We start from the raw sequence: 14629 nt of genomic DNA, 5'->3' as shown, positions 1-14629 counted from the left end.
CCGTGGAAATGTTAAGGTGTAAAGGTCCTTACACACCGGGGCGATTTTTTTCATGCGAATAATACGTTTTTTTTAAAAACCTTATAAAGTCAATGCAAGCTTCCACACCAGTTTCGCGGAGCGAAAAAAGCGTCTTTTAATTATTCGGAACGAGTCCGAATTTTGCGTATATTCGCATATTCGCATATTCGCCGGTGTGTAACCGCCTTAAGTGTGCATATGCCTAGATGGCTTCTACACAGTAAAATACTTATAATTTAATACATAATATTTTACAAATGTTTTACTCTGAGCGGACTCTTACTCATCCATTTAGTTACATTTGTACACCCTCTCCGAATTAACCAAGTTAATATATATTATTACATAGAGCTTTATCAGGTCCGCTCCTTTTTTCCAGCTACACCAAATCTCTTAGCCAAAAATATCCAATCTACCAACTCACAACGTATAGATTCACTCTTTTTATTGTGTACTGCTGGTCTTACACTAGGTTGTATTCAACAGTATTGAGATGACTCATTTTAATGTTAGGCTAAAGTAAACTTGGATTGGAAAAGAGCGCACACTCAGCAAGGTGCCAGCTAATACCTCATAGGCTACTGTTATAAGAATACAAATGACAGGCTGCAGATGCACTTTGTTGAGGAATTGGCCAAACAAAAGGACAGTGTGCATCTCATATTTCATTCAAGGTTGTGAAAATGAATTAGTTTGTGTTTGTTTGTTGGAACAGCCACAGACTGACCTTTAGCACAGGAGTGAAATAACGTGTTGTGTGAATTCTGGTCACAGACCCACCCTATCTTGGGTGACCATTATACCTCAAGTCAATTCTTTACTTTGTTTTCACATTACATTTGGAGCAATTTTCAGTTCTTAATATGTACCTCGGTTAACGAATGAAAGGTTGAAATCAGTAGGAAATCATAGCTTTCAGTTTGCTTTGGTCAGTTAAATTAATGGAAAAACGGATACAAAATGTTGTTTGGTACAGTAGCATACAGTATCAATGTTACCATATACAAAAGGCATTTCTTGATACCTCTGTGTTTTTCATGTTATAATACACAATAATTTCAAAGCATCTCACATTCATTGAGTGTCATTCAAACTCCCCAAACATGGCTATATCTAATTTCCAGAAAAACCTTTTAGAATTGTAAAAAGACACACGTGTTGTGTATACAACATGACATATTTAGGAAAACTCAAGAAACGATAGCCCTCTACGAGCTTCCTGCTCATAGTTAATTGAGTTCAATTTTCATAGCTGATAATTTTGACCGCTCCATCACCCTAGTATTAAAGGCAATCAAACCTACTTAAAGCACGATTTAAAAGCAGATGGATTGGGCGAGCCATGAGGAAAAAGTATAATCTCAGATAATCTTCTCATTTCAGTTTATACCATACTCTGTGCATATAATAAGACTGGAACCCTTTTTGAGACACACTTACTTTCCGGCTCTCACTTTAGGCTGTGCCATTGGTTGAAAAAGAAAAAGAAAATCATATGAATTTGAACAGATATTGGTATAGCTGAGGATAAAGCAGTACACTTAATATCCTTGAAGTGCAAGCAAATTAGGTTAAAGGCATGGCAAGGCCATGTAACCAACTCTAATCCTCAGATAGCTGTGTGGTGGTTTAGCGTGTACAGTTGGGCTATAATGTTGGGTTTAATAGCAAATCTTCAAAGCCTTCTCTGTTAGCCAAAGAAGAGCACCACAGTGCTTAGTAGGGAATTTCCCTGTGGAGCCACATTTAAAAACACTCCCCATACTATAGCTACAGCCTTGAGCTCTACCAAAATCATATGGTAAACTTTAGCTTTCAAATGAATACTGTATTTTCCTAACAATATGCATTTATCATGGAATAATACAGAAATGCATGCATGTGCTATACAAGCTCAGCCATAATATCGTCTGCTGGGGTCACGGCGTAACACACTATAAACACTACTAACCCTGAATGAGGTCTAAGCAGAGGTTTGAAATCTCCTATACTAAAGTATCTGAAGGTCATACATTTTGCTTTGAAATGGTTTTAGATGGAACAAATATATTTGGGGGAAATTGAGTTATATTAAGGCCAGTGATGTAAATATATCACAAGAAGACACTATATGAGCCCAATGTTATAAACGTCAACCTGGTGTCACACTATAAACGCTACCCAGTTACACCCACTAATAGGCTCTGCAGCTGGGGCTGTGGTGGGACTATACATTGGCGAGAACATAGCGTAAGATCAATCACTCACAGAGTTGAAGTACTACAGGCTATATGATGCTATATCATGCCCAAGGTTCTAAAAATGTTTTAATAAAAAAAATACAAGAAAGAGTGGGTCTCATGGATGAACCATCATGTGTGTGGTGCATGCACAAGATGAGAGGGTGATACCTCAGGTTCCTTCTTTCATCTTCTTTCATTCATCCTTTGAATGAAGACTGAGGAAGACCAACATCTGACGGTACCGATATTCTGGGAGGGGGATATCGCCTATTTTTTTGGTAGCATGTTGGAGAAATGCTAATGATATCAGCCATTCGCCAGTATAATTTTACCCACTACTTCCAGCACCCTTGCTTGCTCTATCTACTTAATTGTAATCTCAACTACACAGTACACCTGCAAAGTTTCATGACTGCATCTTGCACGGTTGTGATGCTATATCACTGACAAAATATGTCACAGACAAACACCACACATCACAAGGTGAAAGGAACACCAGCCACACTGGTGTAACAGTGTTAATGTTTTAATAGGCCAGGAACTCTACTGTCTATAGTACAAGACACATAACAATGATTATCATTAATGCATGTGACTGTGAAAAGTATTGATAAAACGCCCAGGAGAAAGTTATTGTTCCACATGACTGATTTAACTGGCCAGTACAAGTGCTATATTGGCCAAGCATTTGTTTTTTTACTTCACTCTCAGCCAGACAGACTGATTTTACAGTTCAGATGAGTGCTGTAAAAATTGTTTACTATCTGCTTCAATCACCGTTGTGATCGCCGCATGCTATTTGTGCATGTGTCATTGTCTAATGGCCTGTGTGACGGGCTCAAAAGGACAGACGACAGCCATGGACAAGGTTTTCTTCATCTCTGAGTAGCATACTGCTTGCCATGCCTTTGTTGCACGAGATAAAACCCCACATTATACCAGACCTGTCATAACAAAGGCATGTGTGGGGATGGCTGATTTATCCTGTGTGCATGGATTCGTTTCATGCACAACAGGTGTAAAGTCACATATAGCTCTGAGCCCAATTGCTAGGACTCAGGCCATGTGTGACTGTGTAAGGGGCTGTGTCCACAGAAAGCAATTTTTGAGCTGCCAGCGTCTGTCTGCCATGCATTTCTATGGTAAAAAGACGAGCTGGAGCGCTCCTCTTCTCAGCGCCGACGCCGTCGCCGAGCATTGCACTTCAGTGCTTTCGCCGTCCAGTGTTGTTCAGAAAATAGTTCAACTTTTCTGGCATCACAATCAAGATCACAGCTTAATATGATTGAGAATGTGTGACAACCTTGTGGAATGAATGGATGGAGACATCACATCAAACTCTAGTCGTCCGTTATATTATACATGTTTTCTGCTGCTTCAGTAACAATAGTGGGTGTCAGTGACACTGCTTTGAGATGGCGAGATAACAAGGGTAATTTTAGGTACATTGTTAACCACTGTCAATATTTTGGGCATGTTACTATAGGTGAACATTTTCAATGTATTTCTTTTTATAAAAAACCCAAATCTAATATTTAAAAAACAATTCAAATATAAAAAATGAAATAGTGAAAATAGCAGATCTACATGCTCACATGTCGTGATGTGACAACTTGTAGATAATCAATTTTCCCTATTCATCATATGACAAAGTAAATAGGGCTTAAGTGATCAAATCGTTGAAAAGTATAGTTAAGAATAACTCTGTCCAATTTGTCCAACACCGTCAGCTACTCACTGCAACTTTTTTTTAATGTCAAAGAGTGTAAGTGTAAGGCTGAAAGGCTGGCAACAGAGTTTGTATTCTAATGATGATGTATCCTAATGATGGCCAAAAACAAAAATAATATTGCTGACAAGTAGCTTGTTGGTGGCTGTTCATTTGAGACAATTTGTGGAATTCCATTTCAGATATCCCACAAAATCGCAAGGATTAATTCACACAGGCAGAGAAGCAATGAGCGAAGAAAATGAAATGAGCTCATCAACAGCTAATCTAAAAGGATTTACTGTGTAGAATTCAATGCAGATTTGTTTTCTTTATATTTTTTCCATTTTCGCCCAATTTATCCGTCAATTCTCCCATGTACTGCAGTCGCTGTCACTGCTGACCCCTAGAGTTTTGGTCTGAGGAGTGTTTACTGTAGACAATGTGTCTCCTCCGTTACACATGACATCGCCAGCCACTTCTGTTCACCTGACAGTGAGGAGTCTCACCAGGAGGACGATAGTGTTCGATGGAACGCCTGGCCAAGCCAGATCGTAGGCTTAAAACCTCAGTCTCTGTCAGTGGTGGAAAGTAACTAAGTACTTTACTTAATTTACTCAAGTACTGTACTTAAGTACAATCTTGCTGTATTTTTACTTTACTGGAGTATTTCCAATTTTCAGTACTTTCACTTCTACTCCACTACATCTCAGAGGCAAATATTGTACTTTTACTCCACAACAATGATTTGAAAACTTTAGTTACTAGTTACTTTGTAGATTTTGATTATTATTACAAAACATACATTAACCACTTCAGCCCTATATACATTTCGGCCATTTGAAAATAGCCTATCTACAAGCTCACAATGCGTCGCGATGCGACGCATTGTGAGCTTGTAGATCTGCTATTTTCAAAAGATTTTTATACATTTGAATACTTGAAATGGGACATTCTGCACAATGAGTACTTTTACTTTTGGTACTTTAAGTACATTTTGATGCCAATACTTTTGTACTTTTACCGGACTTTTACTTGTAACAGAGTATTTCTACATTGCAGCATTGATACTTTTAAATTTGAGTACTTTTTCCACCACTGGTCTCTGCGGTGGTGGACAGGATCTTCACCCCTGTGCCACCCACATGCCCCATTGCAGATGTTTTAAATGCCTGTTTAACACTTATAAACTACACAAATATGTTTTAATGTGTCCGCTTACATTTTGAGAGCATGTTAACAGGTTAAGCATTTTAACAATCAATCAATCGATTGTATTCCGGCTTTGATCAGTGGAACTAGCATAGTATACTTTAAGTTCCTATTTATTGGTATCACAAAGAAAACTAACCTTTCAAGGTCATATAATAGGATAGTGTTATATCATTTAAATCTTAGTGTTTTGCCAAAAATGTGGGGCCTCACTTGCAACATCCTCATGGCCCACGGCCAACTGTAGGCCTTGGCCCACAGGTTTGGGAATCGCTGTATTACATTATTTGAGTGAATCTTCATGCTGCTGGGGTACACATTGAGCTGTGGCAGAGCTGGTACGGTATTTATAGCTCTGCTGTGTGAGATGTATCTATATTACACTATCAACATCAATGATAGCAAGCTGGTATCACAGAGCATTTATGAATGAGATCTTGTTTAGTGTGTGAGCGCAGTGGTGCGCTCTGCAGCTGAAAGGCAATATGACAAACATTGAAAATATGTAGATTTTTTTTACGAGTGGACATAAAACTGAGCAGATGAGCTTTCTGGCACTCAATCACGCCGCGAGGACAGATAGACAGATGGGCAATCGCAACCACTTTAACAATTTACTCAAAGTTATTACATGGACCTCAGAAATCTATTAGCACACCAACATTTCACTGCACATACTTGTATGAGTGAGTGACAAATAAACCTCTTAAATCACAGACACTGCCGATAGCAAAGGAAACATTATATGAAGACTGATATAACAGTCTCTCAGATTTTATAAACACTTTGCCTCACCATATAGAACAGTGGATATGCAGCCGTCAGATGGCATTGGTAAAGGTGAACGCCCTTCACAGTTCCTTACCCTAACTTTAACCCAGCAACAGCAACAAAACAGGAACATGTTTATGTTTTTAGTTTTTATAACCCTATATTATATCCATGTCACATCACTCACCTAGAACATCATGTTCATCTTCCTCATCACAAGTTTCAATGGCAATCGTAATCAAAGACGAATAAGTAAAGAAACTAACACTGTGTTAATTTAACTCTGATTATACTATGTTCATTATTGTATAAAGTAATAATAATATTCAGAGTTAAATTAGCACTGTGGATTTGACTTTCTGTGTGGAGAATCTTACCCTTACTCCCGGTGGTCCGTCTCTCCCCGCCGTTCCCGAACCCCCAGGAACACCCTGAAAAATGCACAGACAAGGTGGATGTCCCACATATTATTGTATGGACCTTACACAATCAAGCAGAGAGATCATTTAACTGTGTAAAAGTAGCAGTTGAATATAGTGTAACCATAAATGTAAGGGTATTCCGAATTATTATCTCTGCCAGCCGAAGGCAGGACGAGAGATTACGTTTTCGTCCCCGTCTGTGTGTGTGTGTGTGTGTGTGTGTGTCTGTGTGTGTGTGGTGCTAATTTCACAAACCACTGTACCACTTAGCGCCAAACGTTTTGTGCACACTGCCAGTAAAATGTTAAGACATGCCATAACCACACTCTCCATTCATTATTGTCACTGCAAGCACCATGATGTTCATGAGACTTAAACCTTTCATGCAAAATGGGTAAAGTGATGAGCAACTGTGAAACCTGACATTATTAAGTATTATAATATAAGACGTATAAAGCCTTATAACTGTTGATATGAGACATCATACAGCAATATGAAGGCTTATATAACCTCTTCCCCACAGGTCACCCCGTTATTGCATTCCCATCCACTCATCTGCAGTGGGCTGCCTTTCCAAAGTATAATGATAATGAATGTGTTAATGTGATTTATCTCTACTTCAATATGAGTGGAGGACCCATAAAGTAGGGCAATTAAGGTCTGTAGGGGTCTCTAACGAGAGGAGAGGAGAGAAGAGGAGAGGAGCCAACTACTAGCACTCAGTCAGTAGTATAATGCAAATCTTTGCCAGGAGGCATTTCCCAATCTCTCTCCATCTTTCTCTCTGTCTGGGGAATGCGATGACAATGTTTTGGGGTTGTGCTTAAGTATGAAAAGGCACCGGACAATGGGGGAAGGGATATAATAAAGGACATTACATCATTACAGTGCAACCAGAGTAGACTGGCTGTATGAAGACATCAAAAAGTAGTGTGGCATGTTGTCATCACTACTGTAGAACAAACGTGAAGTTACAATGTTATAGCATTGCAATATGTGCATGACCCTCCCATCTACGATGTTAGTATATTCCCACACGTAATTCTGGACAGATTGCTGTCATTCAATGTTCTGTGTAATCTGCAAAGTGTGATTTTTTATAACTTTTCATAAAATGATGTTTGTATCACAGGATCAATCAAAGGTTACAATTTTAAATGTAAATGTCGGGTTTCCACTGCCCCATAGTCACTTTGTTCCACTGCCCCATAGTCACTTTGTAAGTCCTTCGCGAGAGGTAGTAAGCACATTAATGTCATTTACATTACAGCTATACTAGTTGACAGTCAATTGTACATGAAACTGAAAAATAAAGACATGTATAATGAGATGTACACATATTGAAAGGTGACAGACCATGCCATCACAGTGTCAGGAAAGAGACCTCAAACCTGTGTTTACATGTGTGACACTCCACATGAGATGGAGAGAGAGGGAAAAGAGACAGATTGGTCTCTCAACCCATACATCATGGCATGAAACATCTATAAGATAAAAATCGTTTCTTTCTACAGGCAATCTTAAGACTGTTGTGAATGCTCTGGTGTATTCTCGCTTAGATTACTGTAATGCCTTGTACTCTGGTCTCAGCCAAAGCTTAATACATCCCCTGCAATTGGTTCAAAATGCGGCAGCTAGGCTCATCACTGGTACCAGGAGATTTGAGCACATAACACCTGTTTTAGCTGCACTTCACTGGCTTCCAGTCGACTTCAGAATTGTTTTTTAGATTTTTCCTGCCAACTTTTAAAGCTCTTAATGGTCTAGCTCCTAGCTATTTGTGTGATATGGTAGAACCCTATGTGCCAGTGCGTACCCTTAGATCATCTGGTCGGGGTCTACTGGAGATTCATAAGTTAGTTTGGCTACTTTGGTGACCAAAGCCTTTGCCATAAAGGCCCCCAGACTCTGGAACAGCCTACCAGAGGAACTCAGGTTAACCATTAACAAGTTTTAAATCCCTCTTAAAAACCCATTTCTACAGAATGGCCTTTTCAACTCCTTGAGATAAATCTTGTTATTGCTCTGTTGTTCTATTGTTAACTTAATATATTACTGTTATTGCATTATTGCATTGTTGTTGTTTGATTGCCGTTTTGATTGTTCAAGCACTTTGTAACATTGTTTAACCCTTCCATTGTGTTAGGGTAATTTTTTACCCGTTTTCAAGTTTAATTAAGTAAAAAGTACCCTTTACATTTCTTTATTGGAACAAGGCTTCATGATATCCTCAGAAACGGCTATTTTAACGCAAAAAAAAGGTGTGAAGACACACACACACACACATACACACACACACACACACACACACACACACACACAATGCATCGGTAAAGTGCGCGCTATAGGGTATGAAACATACAGACGAGATGATTGTTCATAGTTGTCCTGTGATCAGTCAGTGTATCACATCTTTCTGCCAAAACTGATAGTAGGCTATAACTAGCTGCACTAACACTCCAGTAGACCCAGTCACTGCGGGGCTATCTGTAGTCGCGGGTGCTGCATAGTTAGTCTGTAGTCTGCACCCGTGCACCGGGTTCACTCACTGCTCTGCGGAAGATGAATGTCAGAGACTGGCTTATTATTTGTTTTGGCTGATGGTGCGTTCAAGACAAGGTGCATCAGAAACACGGGATAGTATGAAATACAACATGAAAAAAATGATGTATTTTACCGATGCAGACATGCAGCGAACGATGCATCGCGATTTCAGCCGTAAATTGTATCCGATGCACACTGAATGAACCGGTGCAGTCGCATCGCGCACGTTTATATCGATTCACCAGTCTGCAAGGACCTTAACTGTGGACACACATACGCACGTATGGTAATATGTTCCAACAGACCCAGGATTTAGCTGATCAACGGATTCCGTTTCATCACATTCACGTTAGACCAGGATGCACTGCACGCTGCTACAGGTAACACAAACAAACGCACACATGCACACACAAACACACGCATGTGCATGCAGATACACACACAGCTGTAAGTGAAATAAATAAAATTGGTGTCAGTGGTGGAGATGGAGGTTAAGAGGGGCTACTTCATACATCTGTGCAAAATCTGGGAAGAGACAAAGTTTAAATCATTCCTTACTTAGCCACTTAATCACACACACATGCATAATAGACAGAAATGAACACAGGTGGGAATGTGTGGCGTACGGACATGCATACAACACACACACACACACACACACACACACACACACACACACACACACACACACACACACACACACACACACACACACACACACACACACACACACACACACACACACACACACACACACACACACACACACACACACACACACACACACACACACACACACTTTGCTATTCATTGCAGCTGCTGTTGATGCATTATTCACCGTCAGACTAAAACAGAGAGAGGGGACTACTGATGACAAGGTTACATTGTATTTACTACAGTGAGAGAGAACAAGAGGAAGAGGAACAGAGAAAGAGAGAGGAACGGAGAGAAAGAGAGAGGGAGGGGAGGAATGATTTAAAGTAGGGCAGAGGAGGAGGAGGAGGAGAAGAGGGAGAGAGAGAGACGGTAATGGATGTTTTAGGTTTGAGATATTCTCTGTGGTGGGTTGTATATTACAGCAGGGCCCTGGAAGCTGCAATATTCCCTACCGAGCCACACCAGTACGCACGCACGCACGCACGCACACACACACACACACACCTGTTGGCATGCACGTATACACACATACACACACACGCGCGCGGGCACGCACTTATATTCCCCTCTGACAAAACACATTATTACTTGGTAACAGTGCAGCACAAGGCTGCAGCTTTTATTAATAGGACAATGCAGCATGATAGTGGTGCAACAGGAAGTATAGGGACTCCATGTGAGCTGGTCTGGGGATTGGTTGCTCTCTTCTCTTCGACACAAGGCTGCCACCCTGCCAGCTAAACAAAACAAGTTGTAAGATATGCTACTACTGACCATGTTCACATGGTGGCCATTTTCATGTCTCTTTTTCTTTTAGAGTAGCATTTTTTGTAACCTTTTTTTCCCCCAATTTAGTCATTCTGGCAATTAAGTCATCCAATAACTTTTTTATGTTGCCAGTGTTCCTGTACCCGATCCCGATCCCCGATTACCCCCCTCAAGATCGGCCGATTCCAATCTTATTATTTTAAATGTATTAATTTGGCAACGACCGATCGAGTCATTTGGAGTGACAATCGGCAGATTTAATTCAGTGCCAGATCGATCGAAGAATCACTATTTCCCTCCCCTGAACATGGCCAGTTGTGTTTGTATACTACTAGAGGTCCGGGCGCCCTACGGGCCGGGCCCCCTAGCCGCGCACAGGGCTCTAGCGAGGGCTCGCTTATTTTGGGGTTCCAAAATGGTGGGATAAAGATTTCCCCAAAAAATGTTAAAAAAATTATAATAAAAAAGAAATACATGGGGGACCCCCTGGGAGTCTTGGGACCCCCGTGAAACATTGCGGACCCCTTCGGCTGTTTTTTTTGTTCATGAAGGTGGTTGCTTGTTTCTGGCGCACATCTGGCAACACTGACCTGTCTGCCCCCCCAACGTGGCAACCCAGACTGCCGAGTCGGTGTTAGCGGTTGCGTTCTCGCGCGCGCGCACACACACACACACACACACACACACACACACACACACACACACACACACACACACACACACACACACACACACACACACACACACACACACACACACACACACACACACACACACACACACACACACACACACACACACACACACACGGTGCAAGGGGAAACACGCTCGCGCGCAGGAAGGGAGAAGCAGCAAGCGGCTATGATTAGCTCTGTGTTTTTTCATGAAGCTGCCCACGCATGCGCAGTTTGCAAACGGACGAAGAAATTGCAACCTAACTGCAACCTAACTGCGACCTAACTGCAGAGGCACACCACCGCGCATGGGCAGTTCTGCCAATTGTATTATAGGATAGACGCTCAGCCAAACCGGATGCACTGCGGTGGATTCAAACCCCTAGACTATGCAGTGGTGGACAGGTATTTTACAACTGTGCAACCTGTGCACCATCCTCTTTTGTTTGCTCTTACGTTTTCGTTATGCTACTGTGATAAATAATCTAAATGGTAATAAGGTGGGCAAAATAAGCTTCGGCTTCAGCCCATACCTTTTCGGCCAAAAATGATCTTGTTGACTTTATTGTACTGTATGTCTAACTGTTATGTTAAAGAAATCATGACCGAAATAAGTAAACTACTACTACTACTACTACTTGGACTTGGATTCTCTTATCTTGATATCTCCTTGTTCACAGACTACTCTCAGGCCAAACAATCAACAGAACATCACATAAACAACAGCAATTATCATTAAATACTAGGAGGGAATAAAAGACTAACTAAAATAAACTTTGTTGATCCCTTGAGGAAGAAACTGTAATAGCCACCTCACACACAAAATACAGAACAATGAATTCACAGGGCAGAAAGATACCCAGGCACACACTCCTAACGTCAGAGACATTATTATCTGAATCAGCAGAGCAGCACATTATTAAAATGACACATTATTATTATTAAAATGATACATTATCATTGTGATCATTTTGACTGCCTGGGCACAATAATTTACTATCCATTTATCTCCCTCAGCACAATACAACACTGGCCAGTAAAATAAATAGAGTCATTATCACAAGGAATTTCATCTCTTCATTAAATACAGTGACAGTTGTGAGCACACAAGACGTCTTGTATTGTTCTGGGAAATGTTGTGGAAGTGGCATATGGACAAACTTAAAGTTCAAATAAAGTTCACATACACCGGACTTGCTGTTCCACCATTTACAGTATATGACAACTTTTAAATCCTGTGATGGACAAGGTTCCTGTTTGATCCACCTGGTCAAACAGAAACTTTTCAACAAATAAATCCAACTTTTCAAAACTTAAAAAAAAGAACAGATCTAGATTCTCACAACGGGTTGCATCGCAACACGTATCACAAAGCTTATAGACTGGCTATTTTCTTTTTTTTTTAAATTATTATTGAGGCTTAAAGACATTTAAGGTCATTTTAACATCTATTCTGGTTTCTGTGAGCACCCCAGACAGTTTCTACTGTAAGGACAGCATCTTTACAAATCAAATAGAAGATATAATTTCAAAAGTTATATATTATAAATGGAGCACAAGAAAACATTTCCCACAGGTAGAGTTATTATCACATTTCCTCCCAGTCTCTCCCTGTTGTCCAAAGATCTCAATAAAACCCCATTAAATTAACTCAGCATTACCCTTCTCATTGGTTCACTGCTCAATAATGAAGAGATGGGTAATGAGTATTCACATCTCAACGATTCCATTAGGCTACTGTGTGTGTGTGTGTGTGTGTGTGTGTGTGTGTGTGTGTGTGTGTGTGTGTGTGTGTGTGTGTGTGTGTGTGTGTGTGTGTGTGTGTGTGTGTGTGTGTGTGTGTGTGTGCTTGAATCATTTCAAAATATATACACTGCAGTAGATCAAAGATGTATCTGACGCCTGCCTTGACGTTATTTGCAGCAGACCCACATCCGACGTGACACCTAGGGTGCATTCGGAAATGTGCACCGGGAGCGCACTCACGTATTAGTTTGTATTGGCCAGTGTGCTCAGTGCTATATATCCGAATGCACCCCTAGTTTGTAGAATCTACTTAGGCGAAAATGGGCGTGGCCTATATGGGGAATTTCAATTGTACTGTTCAAGAGTAATAGGCCGTAAAACGTGCCAGTGTAGCACCACCATGAGGCCTATTTGAAAAATGTGGGTCAAGTGTCTTTCTTGGCCTACTGGCTCTGCGCATGAAAGGTTTGGTTCTTATCGGTCCAGCGGTTTGCCAAATAACGAGTCGGAATATGTTTTTTTGTGCGGGTGGGTTGGTTATACGAGATAAAATCAGGCTCTGCGTAACTGGATTTTTAGGTTTTATTCTGACAGTGTTTACATACAATGTCTTTAAAAGACTTTATAGATATAAGTTCACTGAAGGACAGAATGGAGAATGGAGTGCTTAGAAGTTCTACTGTACTGATACAGTGACAGTGGACACTGCTTCCAGTAGATTTAATCTATTGTGTTGGTCTACCCAATTACATGTGTAGACCAACATATAGGGGGCTATCACAATATTTCTGGCTATGCTAGTACAGTAGTTCAGAGGTCAAGTCTAGATGGGTCAGCCTGGACGGCTGGCGTAGTGGTCCAGGCACCTAAACTCAGTGTGGCCTGACAGCGCGTCGCGGGTTCGAGTCCCGAGCCCGACGGCCTTTGCTGCATGTCACTCCCCATCTCTCTCACCCCATTTCCTGTCAGCCTACTGTCCTATCAATAAAAAAAAGGTCTGGATGGGTCAAGCCAGAAAATCTTTATTTATTTATGTTTTGCTGCTGCTGCAGTGGAAATGTTACGAAGTGAAGCTCCTTCACCCCTGCACATTGACCTCCTTTGACACCTGAGGCCCTCATTAGAGTGCAAACTAGTAAATAAATTATGTTTTCATTTCAACTGGTTCAACTCTGCTCTCGTCGTTGAGTTATACTGTAGCTGTAACATTTTAAAGTTTTAACATAAAATTGAATTGCATTATATTGTAGACACAAACACTCATGCACGTACACACACACGTGCGCCTGCGCACACAGTTAATAATACCATCAGACACCGACAAAGGAAGAAGGTACTGTTTCTTAACAAGACAACAAATAATGCCAAGAGTCAGCCACACATGAGTAGGCTACATTTAAGTCAATATACTGTACTGTACTATATACTGTACTGTAATATACTCGACAATGCCTTGGTTCAGATAGACAGACAGACAGACGCCATTCATCTTCATGATACAAGGACTGAAATAATGTATATTCATGTAAATACAGAAGGACTCCTTTGCATCTTATTACTGCCTTTTTGACACGTCAAGATCACGCCGAAGACAAACATCCTTTGACTCGTACATCAACCACACAGGAAGCCCGTAGCACTTGTCGTAGCACTTGCCCTAGCCTTGACGACGTTGCATGCTTATGCAAAGGCTAAAATGTAATTTAGATAGCATGTTACGTACACGTACACTGTAGACATACTGTATGCCAGGTCATTTGTAGACCTGGCATCCTATAGTGTGTATAGTTTTCAGATTTTTTGGTATTATACTGTTTAGACTGAAGATAGGTTCTTGGTTTAACTATGATCCTAGATTGTTATCTTGTGTTTTCCTTGCTTACT

At 40.7% G+C, this 14629-nt stretch overlaps 1 protein-coding gene across 4 annotated transcripts in view; it reads right to left on the bottom strand.

Annotated features, from left to right (window-relative positions):
- Positions 1-14629, bottom strand: part of col14a1a (collagen, type XIV, alpha 1a) — a 169290-nt gene that overhangs the window by 17374 nt on the left and 137287 nt on the right. For all 4 annotated transcript variants that reach the window (XM_080427017.1, XM_080427019.1, XM_080427018.1 and 1 more), the window contains exon 40: positions 6312-6365. In XM_080427017.1, coding sequence (XP_080283143.1) covers positions 6312-6365 — 54 coding nt within the window. The remainder of the gene's footprint in view (positions 1-6311; positions 6366-14629) is intronic.

This window comes from Gymnoscopelus braueri (genome assembly GCF_963280865.1).
Source record: "Gymnoscopelus braueri genome assembly, chromosome: 4".
In the NCBI taxonomy this organism is placed as follows: Eukaryota; Metazoa; Chordata; class Actinopteri; order Myctophiformes; family Myctophidae; genus Gymnoscopelus; species Gymnoscopelus braueri.
Note: the sequence above shows the minus strand (reverse complement) of the source record. Positions and strands in the feature narration are given on the sequence as shown.